The 15,000-nt window shown below is 41.7% G+C and overlaps 1 protein-coding gene across 6 annotated transcripts in view; it reads right to left on the bottom strand.

The window, feature by feature from the left end:
* Nucleotides 1–15,000, bottom strand: part of LOC143033305 (sialate:O-sulfotransferase 2-like) — a 57,319-nt gene that overhangs the window by 13,795 nt on the left and 28,524 nt on the right. For all 6 annotated transcript variants that reach the window (XM_076198577.1, XM_076198578.1, XM_076198579.1 and 3 more), the window contains exons 3-8: nucleotides 12,140–12,384; nucleotides 5,931–6,134; nucleotides 5,057–5,244; nucleotides 4,543–4,626; nucleotides 3,544–3,648; nucleotides 2,082–2,158 (exon numbers count right to left, since the gene is read on the bottom strand). In XM_076198577.1, coding sequence (XP_076054692.1) covers nucleotides 2,082–2,158; nucleotides 3,544–3,648; nucleotides 4,543–4,626; nucleotides 5,057–5,244; nucleotides 5,931–6,134; nucleotides 12,140–12,384 — 903 coding nt within the window. The remainder of the gene's footprint in view (nucleotides 1–2,081; nucleotides 2,159–3,543; nucleotides 3,649–4,542; nucleotides 4,627–5,056; nucleotides 5,245–5,930; nucleotides 6,135–12,139; nucleotides 12,385–15,000) is intronic.

Here is a 15,000-nt window from a genome sequence, read left to right as displayed (position 1 = left end):
AGTTTCTGTTATGCACATGAAGGAAAGCATGGAATACCCTTGTCACAGCATAAAGTCAGTCTTTCATTTCGAAAAGGTCCTTTGAGACGTCATGACGGGAACCGATGTCATTTGTCGGCAGCCCTGCCGCCTCTCTCCTCTTTGCACGCGCACACACTTTGTATACCTGGCAATAAGTTCCTATTCCGGAGCAAAGAGGAAGTGCCGGAGGCTGCAACTTTTTACAAATTTACATATCTGTGTGTGTGTGTGTGTGTGTGTGTGTGTGTGTGTGTGTGTGTGTGTGTGTGTGTGTGTGTGTGTGTGTGTGTGTGTGTGCATGCGTGCGTGTGCACTTGGTGTATTGATATTGTATTGATGAAATGGCACCGAAGAAACGGAGTCTTAGAGATTATAAGAGAGGAGGGTAGTCGAAAGGAAGGAGAATAAAAGTTAACATTTCTCAGCATCAGTTTCTGAGTGGAGATTAATATCCACTTATAAAAGAATGCTGCGTGACTCTGATCCACAGGGATGTCATTAAGTCACTAGAATATTAGCTGCATACAAAACTAATGCAATGTATCTTCGTATCAAGCTCTGTCTATTTTGGTCAGTCCATATTTCCTTTCCCGTGACTCTGCATTTACGCCCGCATTCCTATCGATTTGTTTCACAGCATAACCAACAAATTTCAATTAGTCAACAATCTACAGTTAGTAGATACACCCTAACGGCAATCCATAACTGCACTCAGTTGTTTCCTTATCGCACGTGATCATCTTTCAGCTTTGCCCACTCTTGAGTCATCTCTCAGAGATTCCCCTTTGAGCAGGCCGTCATCAGATAGTCATGTTGCTTGACCATAACGCCTCACCTGGTGTTCACTGATGAGACCGTTTACCTGTCTGTCTCAAAACGACTCCATCAAACGTCTGATTTGATGTATGACCTCCCAAGTGGTACCCTATGGTCTTCTGCACAAACTATATGTCAAGGTATTCAGACGCAAACGCAAAGCGTTGATGAGTGTCCGAGTGTCGAAACAGAAATCACAGACCTTGAAGAAGTAGACATTAAAACTTTAAGCAAAGGTTCCTGCAACACCAGAATCCGGTGGAGATTATGATTTCGTAGTTCATCCCCAGTTGCCTGGTACTTTCCAAGTCAGAACTACGAAAACTCTGATCCCAGTCACAAGTGGTGATCTAACCTACTCACATTTTGCCAGAGTGGGAAACCTACGACTCGATCTCCTCCAAAACGCTTGAATTTCGGTCTTCATCCAAGAAACCTTGAGTCCTGATGGTTTTACCTCCATACCCAAGAACAGAACTAGTACACCTGTAAATTCTGCAAGGAGAGTAGATTCATCGGCAAATTTTAGTTCTGGGATCCACAATTCAAACTAACCCTCCAATCCATAGAAAAGAGGTGAAGGGTACACCCCTGATTCTCCCCGACATACATCAACACAAAAGTTGGGTATGACCCTATTCCACCTCATTGTATCGCCAATGTTTGAGTACCGAGGAGAAACAAGACTTACAATTTTATCATGCACTGCTGACAGATTCAGGATTATCTCGAGTAGAGTTTCTGTCAGAATTCAATTCAGTGTTTGATATAAACACGGAGATATATCTTCCGTATAGTTGTGAATTTCTTGGATGGGAATCCTGATTGTTCAATACGCTGATCTGCCATCAGATAATTCCAAACATATGACAGAAGCAAATGACAAAAGCCGCACCGGGAATACTAAGCAGGGTTATGCCTGTAATTATTTCTGTCTACACATGCCTTTCCAAACGGGAGTAATGGTATTACACACCCAATCTGCAGGATAGATACTAGTTCATCACACAGCTACAGGCAACCTATACAGAGTGTTTGATGTGTCAACTACTCCACTTCCACCGGCCTCGTTAATACACGTAGAATCCCTCTTCCATGCCTGTTTTCATTCCACCAATGACGTCCTTGATTCAGGTAAATCCGACGGGGAAAAGTTGACCCATACTGCATTATGTTGATTGTACTTAAGTTTTATGGGTTGGTGAGAACACGAATTTATCCAACCTATATAGGGAGAATCTTACCTTTTCTTGTTCATTAAGTTGACTCGTTCATCGCAGTGTATAGTGTCTTCATTCGGACGGCAGGCAACCCTGACAACCTGCAGTCAGTAGGATACCCGTAATCATACATGTAATCAATTAGACAAGGACATATCATCAATGTTTAGGTCCTAAACATAAAAGGTTAAAATCGTTAATCTAACACTTACTACCAACATGACTTTGGACACAATAATTAACGTTTTCATTATAATTAGTTCCAACGCTCTTGACATATTTCCACCTAGAAAAATTACATACTACCATCTAGTCAATAGGTGACAAAATATCGTCGCATTGACCTATTTTCACCTACATACATACATATACCAAAGGCTTTTTTCCCCTACATGTGGGGTAGCCAAAAAAAGGCATAGAAACCACTCCCACACATTCCATTTCCTATATATTCCACTCCCCTCCACCCTTCTCCCTCCCTCCTATCTTGGCACCTCCTGGATGACGGGTCATCCCTGCATCCTGTCCACTGCCCTGGGTCAGAAGCAGTGTCGCAAGACACAGCACATCCACAGCAAGGCCGCTTCATAAATTCGGCGACCCCCCCTCTCCGTCCCCTTATGCAGAAAAGGAGAAGACGGGGAGAAATCTCTTCGGGCTGCGTCATTTTTTTTTCTTTCTCATACATACTTCCTCACCCCCCATCCCCCACCCACCTATGAATAATAAATTTTGAATGGAATGGTGTGTCATCGGCAAAACTGAGACGTACAATCCACAGTTATTGCCAAACTTGGTTCACCATCCACTACCAGCTAAATTTCTACTCAACATCCAGTCTATTCCAATGGTGAAAACAAGTCAGGAGATTACACTGGCCTCAGTAAAGAAAGCATTGAAATGAAACTTGGTACCCCCGTCCCATTTCAATACGCCCTCACTGCCTTGAATACACGGCAGACATGAAACTGACAATGCCGTCAGGATCTCCTCGCAGCCTGAGGATCACCCAGTGCTCTTCTGTTATGTAAATCAAACATTTTCTTGAAGTTGGCATAAAGTGCAATTAGCTCCTGATTTAGTGTTCATGATAGAAACACATGAGTAGTGAGAATAAGCAATGCTACACTTCTGTAGTTTGTAGGCACAAAGAGTTACAGGGGCACTACCCTCTGCAAATAGTATCGATGTACTGGGTTGATGGCGCAATGGTTGAAGTTGCTGTATATTTGGCAAATGTTCTAAGTAAGTAAAAGAAACAGAGTATAATAATACTGAACATCTGAATCATCATAGGATTAGACAGAAGATATAGATTGCTATTCGTAAGATTAGCCAAAGTACCCTGCTAAGCACGTAAGGTACTGACAGAAACAGGTAAGCATTTCAATCTTTGCCAATGTAGTACCCGCAACTTCTACCCGTTACAAAATATCTGACATCATTCTGTAATTATGACAGCAAAGGTCACAATAGTCGAAATTACCTCTACAGATTCGGCTCCATCATAGAACTCGTACTTCTCCACAGGCAGCCCTCCATGACCCCTTTCTATCAATCGACGACTCAGGTAGCGAATGGCGCGGTCCACCTACAGGATCCACACGAAATATGGGAAGCACATTAGTATTAGGTAATATGATGAGCGTAATATGATTTCATGTTTTCGTTCTGATTTAGATTAGTACATCTAAGTATCGCCTTTGCATTCTTTCTTACTCTTCTTCTATACATGATCCTTATAAATAAAGCAGTCAGACCATGCGGCAGCGCCTACTAAGATATGTCATACGGGCTCAGTCTCCTTTTCTATTCAAGTTGAGTCGCAGTTCTCAACAGCCCCGGGCAACCGAGGACCTACGCTGCTGATCGCATACCATCCGGATGACGCGGTCGGCGGCGGTGTCACCCGAGCCACTCGGGACCCAACGAATAGTGAAATACTACATGTACTTACCTAATTGTAGCGTGCAGGAAAGGAGTAAAGCTCATTGGGCCCATCTCCTACCCTCAAATTTATCATACCTGTGACTGAACTTGCGGATATGCAAGATTGCTAACACCTATGCTATACACTACTTCCATACCTTAAACTCACCTGACCTAAATATCCTTTCTCTTTAAGTGTGAATTCGCTGGGATTTAGTTAGATGGATGAGTATTCTACTTAGCAAGTGATTACTAGAAAATATTGAAAATGCAATCAACTGTCGGTAGGACTAGTCTCAATCGTGACAGTAATTCATGTAGTTTCATGAGGGATGACAGAGAAAAAATGTGTACAATAAGAAACCTCATCGTACTGAGGTTTTACATTTTTTACCCTGATAAACAATAAACAAACAGACCACCCGCAATAAGATTAAACTCGACCGCGGGATAGTGAATATATACTTAAGACAATGTGCTTAGTAAGTAACGAGATGTTCCAATGTTCATGAGATATCAGCCCGCAGCACCCACAGTTGGGGGTGCAACTACTCACCTTACTCCTTATCGGGGCGCTGAATACTTCCAAACCTTCAGGCAAGAATTTTTCGTTCCTCTTGAAATTTCCCTTGGTGTGATTCTGTACAGGGTTAATTAGAAGAAACAGGACATTGTGAGCAATACATATTAAGATATGGGGAATTCTAAGGACCCTGGATTAGATGGTATATTTTGGTGTTTTATGTTCTATGAAGTAAATGGGACAGTCATTACTCCAACACAATGACATGCTTCTTTGATATTTGTTCACGCCAAGACATGATGAGTAGAGGAACGGACTATGCCCCGTACGAGGTTACAATTCTGTCTAGTCACCTTCCAGGCAAGAGGACCCCTCATATGCATAAAATCGTCTGACTTTGTCCGTTCTGGAACCCAAGATCTCCTACGGGTTTGACCTTACAATGTAATCCACATCTGTATTATTATTGCCGATTTTTAAGATACAGAGTCTTTCGCTAAACGTGTCTCTTGATTTGTCATCTGATGAGGGTGCCAAAGGGTCTCACCTTAAGACACTGCAGTCTGTGCAGACTGACAGGGAGTCCCCTGAAGTTGAGGACGCGGCGCATTTCTTTGGCAGGGTCGTCCATGATGTCCTCGTAGAAGACAACTAGGAGGTTATCCGCATTCAGGGTCCAATTCAAAGCCAATTCAAGCCACGACTTGGTTTGCAGATGCACGAACGAATCCCAGTCTGAAGACAAAAGATGACTGAGTTTTAACTGAACATGAACAAAGACATCGACAAAATCCATAAACCTCATCATAAGATTATAAGTATTTTAAGCGAGATCATCCTTAGAAATAAGGAAATAAGAAAAATGGATGGAGAAATATCAGCTATAAGTAAGATTGAAAAACCACAGCTAAGTTGACTTTGACGTTTAGAAAGGACAAATGAGGAGATAAAAGCAAAACAGAGATAGAGTTGTAGACCAGAAGGAAGCAGAAATGTGAGAAGACCAAGGAAGAGGTGTAAGGATGTAGTAAATGAAATTCTGGAAAGTAATGGAATGGAGAAAAATTGAGAAGTCAAGAGGGGAAGATGCCTCAGATAGGACGAGTTGGAAGAAAGTGCTGAACCAACTCACAGGCTGATGCCTACAAGTTTAGGTTTAAGAAGGAAATAGGCAAAACTGATTTACCAACAAAGTGGTTAACGAACGGAATAGATTTAGTCTCATCATGTAGTTAGTGAGCGCCGAAACAATTGTTTGTTCTAAGAGAAGATTAGATAACTTTATGGATGAGGGGGATGACAGACAGTAAATGACATGGAATTACTTAGAATAGAACTTATGGTCTCTTGCAGTCTCCTCCTAGGATTAGATAGGATGAAATAAGATATTCTAATTTTGTTTTTTCAACGAGATTCCTCACCTTTCCTCCTGTAGTTAGACACAGGAGCGAAACCTGTGTGCCCTCCGAAGATGAAGTTGTGATGCGATAAGATGGCGCGGTACGGGTTCCTGATGATGAGTATTCCAGTCCCATTGAAGTCCTTCACATGTGTTGGGTTGCTTTCGTGAGTCTTCTGTGCCACCGTTCGGCCGGATTTCCAACTGTCGAGCTCTCCGTAGTAACCTGCAAAGCAAACATTCAGATGAGACGACACAGGGCGCAGATGGATTCGGACTGACGTTTACGTGCTCGTCAAAGGCGGCGCATGGAAGCAGAAGATAAAGCTGGCATATGAGGAAGGAAATTAAGGAATTATTAGATGTATATTAATATATAGATCTAACACACACACACACACACACACACACACACACACATACAACCTCGTGGCGCAGCGGTTAGAGTTCTTGCCTGCCACTACGGCGGCCTGGGTTCGAATCCCGCCCAGGCCTGAAATAATTTCAGCATCGCTGCGCTCCGGGCTGTTGCTTCAACTCTCGTGGGCGGGGAGTTGGGGGTATGTGTGCGTGTAAGGTCACAGTATTACCCATAGATCGGTCATACGAGCTCTGAGCTCTCATCCGGAGGTTAATAACTGTCGATCACGAGACCATCACGTGATCCAAGACCATGGTAGTGAATACACACACACAATTACATACTCATGTGACTTATGCTACTCCCAATATCTACAGCATTGCGTATCACAACTTTCAGGGATTGATATCGAATAATTACACTCACATAAACACACACACACACACACACACACACACACACACACACACACACACACACACACACACACACACACACACACACACACACACACACACACACACACACACACACACAGGGCTGAAATAATTTCAATTTCTCTGTGCTGCGAGTCGTTACTCCAAGTCTCGTGAGCGGGGAGTTGGGTGTGTGTGTGTGTGTGTGTGTGTATAAGGTTACAGCATTATCCATAGATCGGTCATATATGAGCTTTGAGTTCTCTTTCGGGAGGGAAAAAGCTGTCGATCACAAGTCCAGCACGTGATGCAAGACACTGGTGAATCACACACCAACAAACCCGGCCTCGACCATGTGTACACAGTTCAGGAGAAAATGCTGGATTCTCTAACTCTACACCAAACAAAAAATGATCACCATTGACAAGTTTTACAAATAGTTTTGTAAATATTTTATAAAAACAAGAGGGAAAGATGGGCGCATTATCAAGCAAGAAGAAAAAATCACCTCAATACCAGCTCGAACCAACAAATCATGAAGTTGCGCACACATAAAATCAAAGTGACAACCTTAAAAGACCTGGTTGACAATCATCAGGAAGTCGAAAGAATGAAGTTATAAAAAAAAAAAAGTAAAGTCAAACTGTGATGATAAGAAGTTAAATCCAAACTAAGGCGTATAAAAGAGCAAATGTGGTGAGGTGGGCTAGAGGGAGGGAGGGAGGGAGGAGGGAGGAACTTAGAGGAGGAGTTGGGGGTGAGGGAATGAGGATGAAGCGACGGAGGCCGGACTGAAGTGTGTTGGGAACCTAACCCAAGGCTGAGGAGGAAATGACCAAAATGGCCGCCGGACACGTCCAAAACAGATTAACTTTTAAAACACAACATGTTGGTAGCGGCAAGAAATCTCTGTAGTCCTAACGGGTTGTAAAGACGTAGTCAAAGGAAGAAAGAGAAGACGACATCGAAAGAAAGCAAAAATGATGAGCTCCCGCGCGCGCCATGATGCCTTCAGCTGTGAGCGGAACCACCTACCACCCTCGCCGCCTTTGAGCTGCTTGAACTTCCAGAGTGAGTAGCATTCACAGGAAGCTTTGGCTCGAGCTAAGCGATGACGTCACTTGCGCAACAAAGAGGCTAAAAAAAATTGCCACAAAGTAAACAGATATACAAGGAGTAGAATAATGCCACCTGAAAAAAATCATTTGACTTCATATCCTTGAAAAGGTAGAAAATAAGATAGTAAGAAACAGTGATAAACAATAAAAACAAAGATGAAATGAAAAATGAAACAATAAAAAAGAGCAGTGCCTTGAATATTCGAAAGTGAAAATTTGAATTGATTCACCTCCTGTGACTGGCACAGGTGGAGAAAGAAATATGTCCGCCGTAGACTCAGGCAGGACCTGAGGCGCGAGAGGAGTCAGTGCGCCGCCGCCGCCGAGGATGAGTCGGCAACATCGCTTTGGAAAGTGACGAGAATGGACAAAGGAAGCCTAGCAACCTCTCTTGGCTCATGACAGCTGACTTGACAAAAGCATGAAATATTTCTGATTTGAGTTTTGCCAAATGGAAGACCCGCAGTAGCCGGTAACGTTCCTCAGAACCTCCCACACATCCATCTGGGAAGAAACTACTGTGTTGTCTCATTGTGGGACCGTTCCTATCACACCGGCTAAAAGTGGTAAGAAGAGGAGAGCGGTTGCCGATTGCCAGCTCCATGGATGAAAAACAAAATGTAATAGATACAGTTGAAGTTGATAAACAGAGATCTTGGGCTCAGTCCGGGAACACAGTCCTCAAGTCTATACCTGAAAGTGGTGAAGTGGTTGACAGGTTCTATAAATGAGCAGTTTCGCCGCCCATCTTTTAGGACCACCATATGCACTCATTTGTATAATTTTCTGGTTGCCTCTTGGCGGTTTTAATCACTCCAGGGGAACCCCCCCTCCCACTGTTGTTTGAGGATTAAGGAGAAACAATGTACTTTTTAAATTACTTTGTCTTATAAATCATGCTAAATAAACACTAGATAAATACACATGTACACATACAGATACATACAGGCACAAACAGGTTCACACGCACACTCAAGCACTTTTTTTTCATATTCACGATACGTAAAATCTTCCCTTTCATAGTCTAGCAGCAGCGTTTTTCCTCACACCAATTATCATTCAGTGAGTAACTTTCTCTTAGAATGTATCCTTTTTTCTACATTTGAATGCGCGAACCGTACACACCACAAGTCCCGGTCCCATGTCCCAACCTTGTTAGGTCCCCTTTGCTCTCAGTTACGCCAAGCAACTCCCACAACAAAGTACCAGCAAGGAAAATATGCTTCATATCAGAGGACTTAAGCTTGTACGGCATGGACAAGCCTACTGCATATCACCACGATGTACAATCGTACGTCCTGGATGTGAAGGGCTAAGACTCATCTTCAAGAGTGTCAACTGGTCGGACGCGAGCGTGTGTAATGGACAGCACTCCTAGCGGTCTTAACTAGTACTGTTATGAAGTCTAGCAACAAAATAATCATTCCATCTCCCATGTATTTTTTTTAATGAATAAACCAAATTCACTCCGACTGTCTAAGCTTGGTCAGTGAAACAACAGATCACCAAGAACAGATATATTGTGCTCGAACTTGGAACTAAATCCCGAAGAATCTAGGTTTACTGCTAACTGCAGTCATTAAATACGTTTCACCGAGTACCCGAGCTCAACTTATGGAGAATGGTAAAACTGTCATAAAACTTTGATGGGCTTTCGCCGTTGTAAATACTTGAAGTGAATCGCTAGTAACAGTGGGGTCATACAACTAACACTGGTCAACAAAGAATTTGTCCCAAAGAAAACAACTGCTGTATCTTGTATGTTTTTGCATGTAGAATCCAAAAATAATGTCCAAATTTTCCATCCCCCACAGTTTTTGTGTCCCACGGTATCTTCCGTTACGTGTGTTACGTACGATAAATTTCAATCGAGCGTTTGGCAACACTAAGTTTGGCAACACTGAGTGAGATTGTTATGCACTTTCAGCCAATTTGTTCTTCAAGTGAACCACATATATTGAGTCAGGGAGATCTGAATGATCTTGTGCGGGATTTAAACTTGTCAAAAAAGCAATCTGAACTTCTTGATTCCAGGTTAAAAGGCTGGAATCTTCCCCCAGAAAGAGTCCAAAGTTAGTTTTTATCATGAGCGACACTGTGATTTTGAACAGAGTTTCTCACTTGAGGATGGTATGGTGTTTTGCAATGATGTATATTCTGTTATGGAGGAACACAACCATAAATATGACAGGAATGAACCTGAAAGCTGTTTTGCTTTACAATGGAAATAAGTTTCCTTCTGTTCCTCTGGCCCATGCAGCTAACATGAAGGAAGCATATGAAAGTATGAAGCTTCGATTGAAAAAAATTAGGTATGAAGAACATAAATGGAATATAAGTGGTAACCTAAAGGTTGCTGCACTTTTACTTGGAATGCAGCTGGGTTACACAAAGTTTTGTTGCTTTCTCTGTGAGTGGGACATTTTGGATATTAAAAACCATTATGAAAAGAATGTGTGGCCTCTCTGACCCCCAGGAGAGAAGAATGTTGTCAATCATCTTGTTGATTCAGAGAAAATTTATCTGCCTCCTCTGCATATTAAGCTAGGTTGATGAAAGATTTTGTTAAATGTATGGATAGAACTGGTAAGGGATTCACATATTTGAAAAACAAGTTTCCTAGAGTAAGTGACGAAAAAATCAAAGAAGATAATTTTGTTAAACCACAGATCAGGAAGCTGATGAGTACCAGAGTTTTTATCAAAAGTGAAATGACCTTGAAAAAGCTGCATGGAGGCTGTCATTTAAGAAAATTTACGCTTGGGGAATCACAAAGCAAGTAACTATCCTGAAATCGTAAAAGAGATATTGACATCCTACAAGGCTTTGGGATGCAATATGAGCCTAAAAATCCACTTCCTAGACTCTCACAAATATTCTTCCCTGCAAATATTGGCGCCGTCACCGACGAGCACGGTGAGAGTTTCACCAGGACATGCTGAACATGGAAACTTGGTATCAAGGGAAGTGGAGCTCTTTTGGATATCTTAGTTTGTTGAAGGTTTCTGTGATATGATTTAGTTCATCTTCCAAAAACTCTTCACTACATATGCGAAATGCTCTGAGGAAGAAGCCTATTAATACACCAGTTTTGGGTCTATTATTGTGTCCCGAATAAAAATGTATGTAGTCTTCCTTATTGGTGGGTTTGCGGTATACTGAAAACTTTACAGTTTTGTTTGTTCTGTGTATATCTAAAAGGTCTCCTGTGTAAATTGAAAAATAAATAAAGAAATAAGTAAAATAAACAAATATAATAATAAATACAACAAAGAAGCTCGATATATAACACTTCCAAATACCTCTTAAAAGCAGGCATTAGGATGGCTAGAACATCAAGTAACAAAGCAGGACATTTGGTCAAACGTAATAATGGTAGCTCAACTAACGAAAACAATATTGTATAAAAGATACCATGTAAAAGCTGCCCATCATCATATTTTGGAGAAACAGGTCGTAGACTAAATAAAAGGTTATACGAGCACAAAATTTATGTAAAAACCCACAGGTTTTCTAATTCTATTGTAAGGCATATAGATAAGTATGACCACCTTCCAGACTGGGACAATAGAATTTTAATAAATAAAGGTTCAACAAAAAGACTGAGAAAGACAATAGAAGCAGCTTATATTAACACTTATAATAACATTAACAATAGAGAAGCTTTTATAAACTCAGCAAAAGCCACAAGTTTATTAATAGTTAAAGAAAATAAATACACAAATGTTATGAATGTGACAACAACCTCTCCTAGGCGTCCCTAGAGATGACCTATCTGTGTATAAAATGTCCATGTTGTATATGATTATTAGTTTTGAGATCAAGACCCTGTGGGTCGGAACTAAAAACATTAAAATTCTCCCATTATTCCTCGGCTACTTCCTCCACCTTCAGTTACACACACACACACACACACACACACACACACACACACACACACACACACACACACACACACACACACACACACACACACACACACACACACACACACACACACACACACACACACACACACACACACACACACACATATATATATATATATATATATATATATATATACAGTATTTATACATATATATATATATATATACTGTGTATATATATATATATATATATATATATATACAGTATGTATACATATATATATATATATATATATATATATATATCACCAAGAATTAATAATCTTTAGAGAATGAAATGTAGCACTATGAGACACATAGCATTTGGGGGGGGGGGAAATCACCAGATAACAAATAAAAAGATGAAAAAGAATCACATTACAAGAGAGAGAAAAAAATAACATTTGTTACGAACAAGCTCCACCCACCCCAAGCATACAGCTGTTGGTCCATGTAGATGGAGCCCGTGAAGACTCCCGAGGCAACCTCGATCAAGTACCTGGTCCAAGTGTTCCCTGACCCGGGGAAAGACGTGAGGGCACACAGAGGCAGCGATCTGGTCTCTAGGAATCTTACGTTGAGTTCGTTACAATATGGGTCATCTTTCCACAAACGACGCGTCATTTTCGTCATAGAAAATGCCAGACGCTGTTCTGGAGATTTTGGTGATTGCCTGAAAAGGAATGTAGAATTAATATAACGAATGCCTACGAAAATTTCATCTAAGCCGAATAAAATAATTTGGCGCCAGAGATAAGAAAATAGAAAATTAGTCACTGGCTTTCATGGGGTTTGGTTAGGATAGTTTCTTAAGACCTATATTCCACTGAGACCCCTCATGAATGATCAGTATCTCCTGGAGCATGCCAGAACTCGCCATCCCCCTCCCCCTCCCCTGGTAGGGCAAAGCCCTGTCAGTTACAGCAAGCCGCATTTTTTTTTTTTTTTTAGTATCTGTGGAGTCGATTCCACGCCTAGCCAGGACTGTCGGGAACCCACGCGGCAGGGCTTGAACTCACGACCACCTGCTCATGAGTCCAAGACGGTATCCACTGGAGCCAGCCAGAACAAACTCTTTAAGTAGTCACTGAGCCTTCAAGGATTAATTAAGGTTCGGGTGTCTGCAATAGGACATCTGATATTTCTGTTTGTTATCAAGTGATCTGAAAACAAACTTGAATGTGTTCCGACCACACTGGCTTACGTGGTGCTTCCTCTTCCTTCTTTGACCCTCTGACCTTTTACATATTCTGCATTGCCATTTTGTCTCTCGGCTGTGTTCAGCCCCGCGTCTTTTAAGAAATGATTTCAATCTTCTCTTTAAGAAATTTTCAGTTGCCGTTCTTCCAGTCTACCCATCCGACAGTCATCTGTTGAATTCACTTGCACTCAAGTTCTTTAATACTGTAACGTAACATTTAGTCTCTTATGGTAAAGGCCAGAATGATGTCAGCTTTGGAATGGGTGTGCATTCATTCTGACTGACGGGTACATCGTGAAACCAATAAAGTAAATGAAACAGTTTGGCAGCAAACGGAATGAAACTGAAAGTGAATAAGTAGAAAGAATGGCAGATGACTTCGATGTGTCCATAAAGCACTGGTGTGTTGGTTCACAATTCATTCCGTTACACAGTTCAAATGGATCAATTTGTAAATAACACGGTGCTTGACGTTTCCTAGATTGGTGTAGGAAGCGTGTGTGCATCGTTGATTTCCAACATGAATTAAAGTTTATGGTTATTTATACCGAATATAAACGATATAATACCATGAGCCTACTGGTCACTGTTTTGCTTATTAGTGAAGCCAAATGTACTACATTTGGAATGGGGAACATCTGCAAGCTCCTACACTCTTCCATATGAAAGATCAATGTACAAAATGTTGCCGACTAATCGAGTATCTATTTCAAGCCTTATCTACAAGTATTTATATATTATCCCAAGCAGATAAGTCAAACGAGTTTACAAGGTAAACGTAGCAAGTAGAAGAAAAAGACTGAGAGGGAGACAGAACGAGGGCGTATGAACACGTTTGAAGAAGAAAATAGGGAAAGATCCAGACTTGCAGGCGCATGACATGGGCCAGTGGAGATGGATGAGGAAGGAGAAAGGGCAGGAGAAGGGGAAAGACATAAACGAAGGGAGTAAAAAGGTAGACGGTAGGAAAAATGGAATTTTTGAGAAAGATAGGGCACTACTACAATACGAACAAGAAGAAAAGAAATAGGAAGCATTTTCCACAAGGGTGCGAAGACACGGGCATCACCCTCCACCACACCACTCTTCCCTTTGCTTCAGATAGGGAGGAGGAGGAGGAGGAGGAGGAGGGGAGGAGGCAGAACAAACGAGACACCTTCTGATGCATGGCATGGGGGCCATCTTTGTGGGGGGACACGAGGAGAAACACTGCTGACACACACACACACACACACACACACACACACACACACACACACACACACACACACACACACACACACACACACACACACACACACACACACACACACACACACACACACACACACACACACACACACACACACACACACACACACACACACACACACACACACACACACACACACACACACACACACACACACACACACACACACACACACACACACACACACACACACACACACAGAGAGCGAGAGAGAGAGAGAGAGAGAGAGAGAGAGAGAGAGAGAGAGAGAGAGAGAGAATGAGAGAGAGAAAGAGAGAGAGAATGAGAGAGAGAGAGAATGAGAAAGAGAGAATGAGAGAGAGAGGCAATGAAAGAGAAAAAGAATGAGAGAGAGAGAGAATGAGAGAAAGCGAGAGAGAGAGAGAGAGAGAGAGAGAGAGAGAGAGAGAGAGAGAGAGAGAGAGAGAGAGAGAGAGAGAGAGAGAGAGAGAGAGAGAGAGAGAGAGAGAGAGAGAGAGAGAGAGAGAGATGTACGCGAGGGTTATGTAGATTTTGGTGTCACTGACATCGCTGGGACCTGTAGCTGTTACGATGACTTTGCTCGTTTTTGTACCGTTAATGATGGTTTACGATAAGCAGCAGACTGTAGTTTGCGCTCTTGGATCTGTTTTTCGGTAGTTAAGTCCACCTTATAACCATTAATGATCATTTCGAATGGAAAATACATCAGAAAAGTATTCGTTAATGTTCAGTTATATAAAATCCAAAACATCCAAAGTTATTAACGAAAACTACCAATGCAGTCTTGAAAGCAGTATAATGGAAGAACTCTACCTTGAGCATATTCAGGAAGAAGGGAGAGAAACAGAAGGAAG

This window comes from Oratosquilla oratoria, chromosome 15, assembly GCF_046742065.1.
Source record: "Oratosquilla oratoria isolate Oo_2021 chromosome 15, ASM4674206v1, whole genome shotgun sequence".
Lineage (NCBI taxonomy): Eukaryota > Metazoa > Arthropoda > Malacostraca > Stomatopoda > Squillidae > Oratosquilla > Oratosquilla oratoria.
This window is presented reverse-complemented; position numbering and strand designations above follow the sequence as displayed.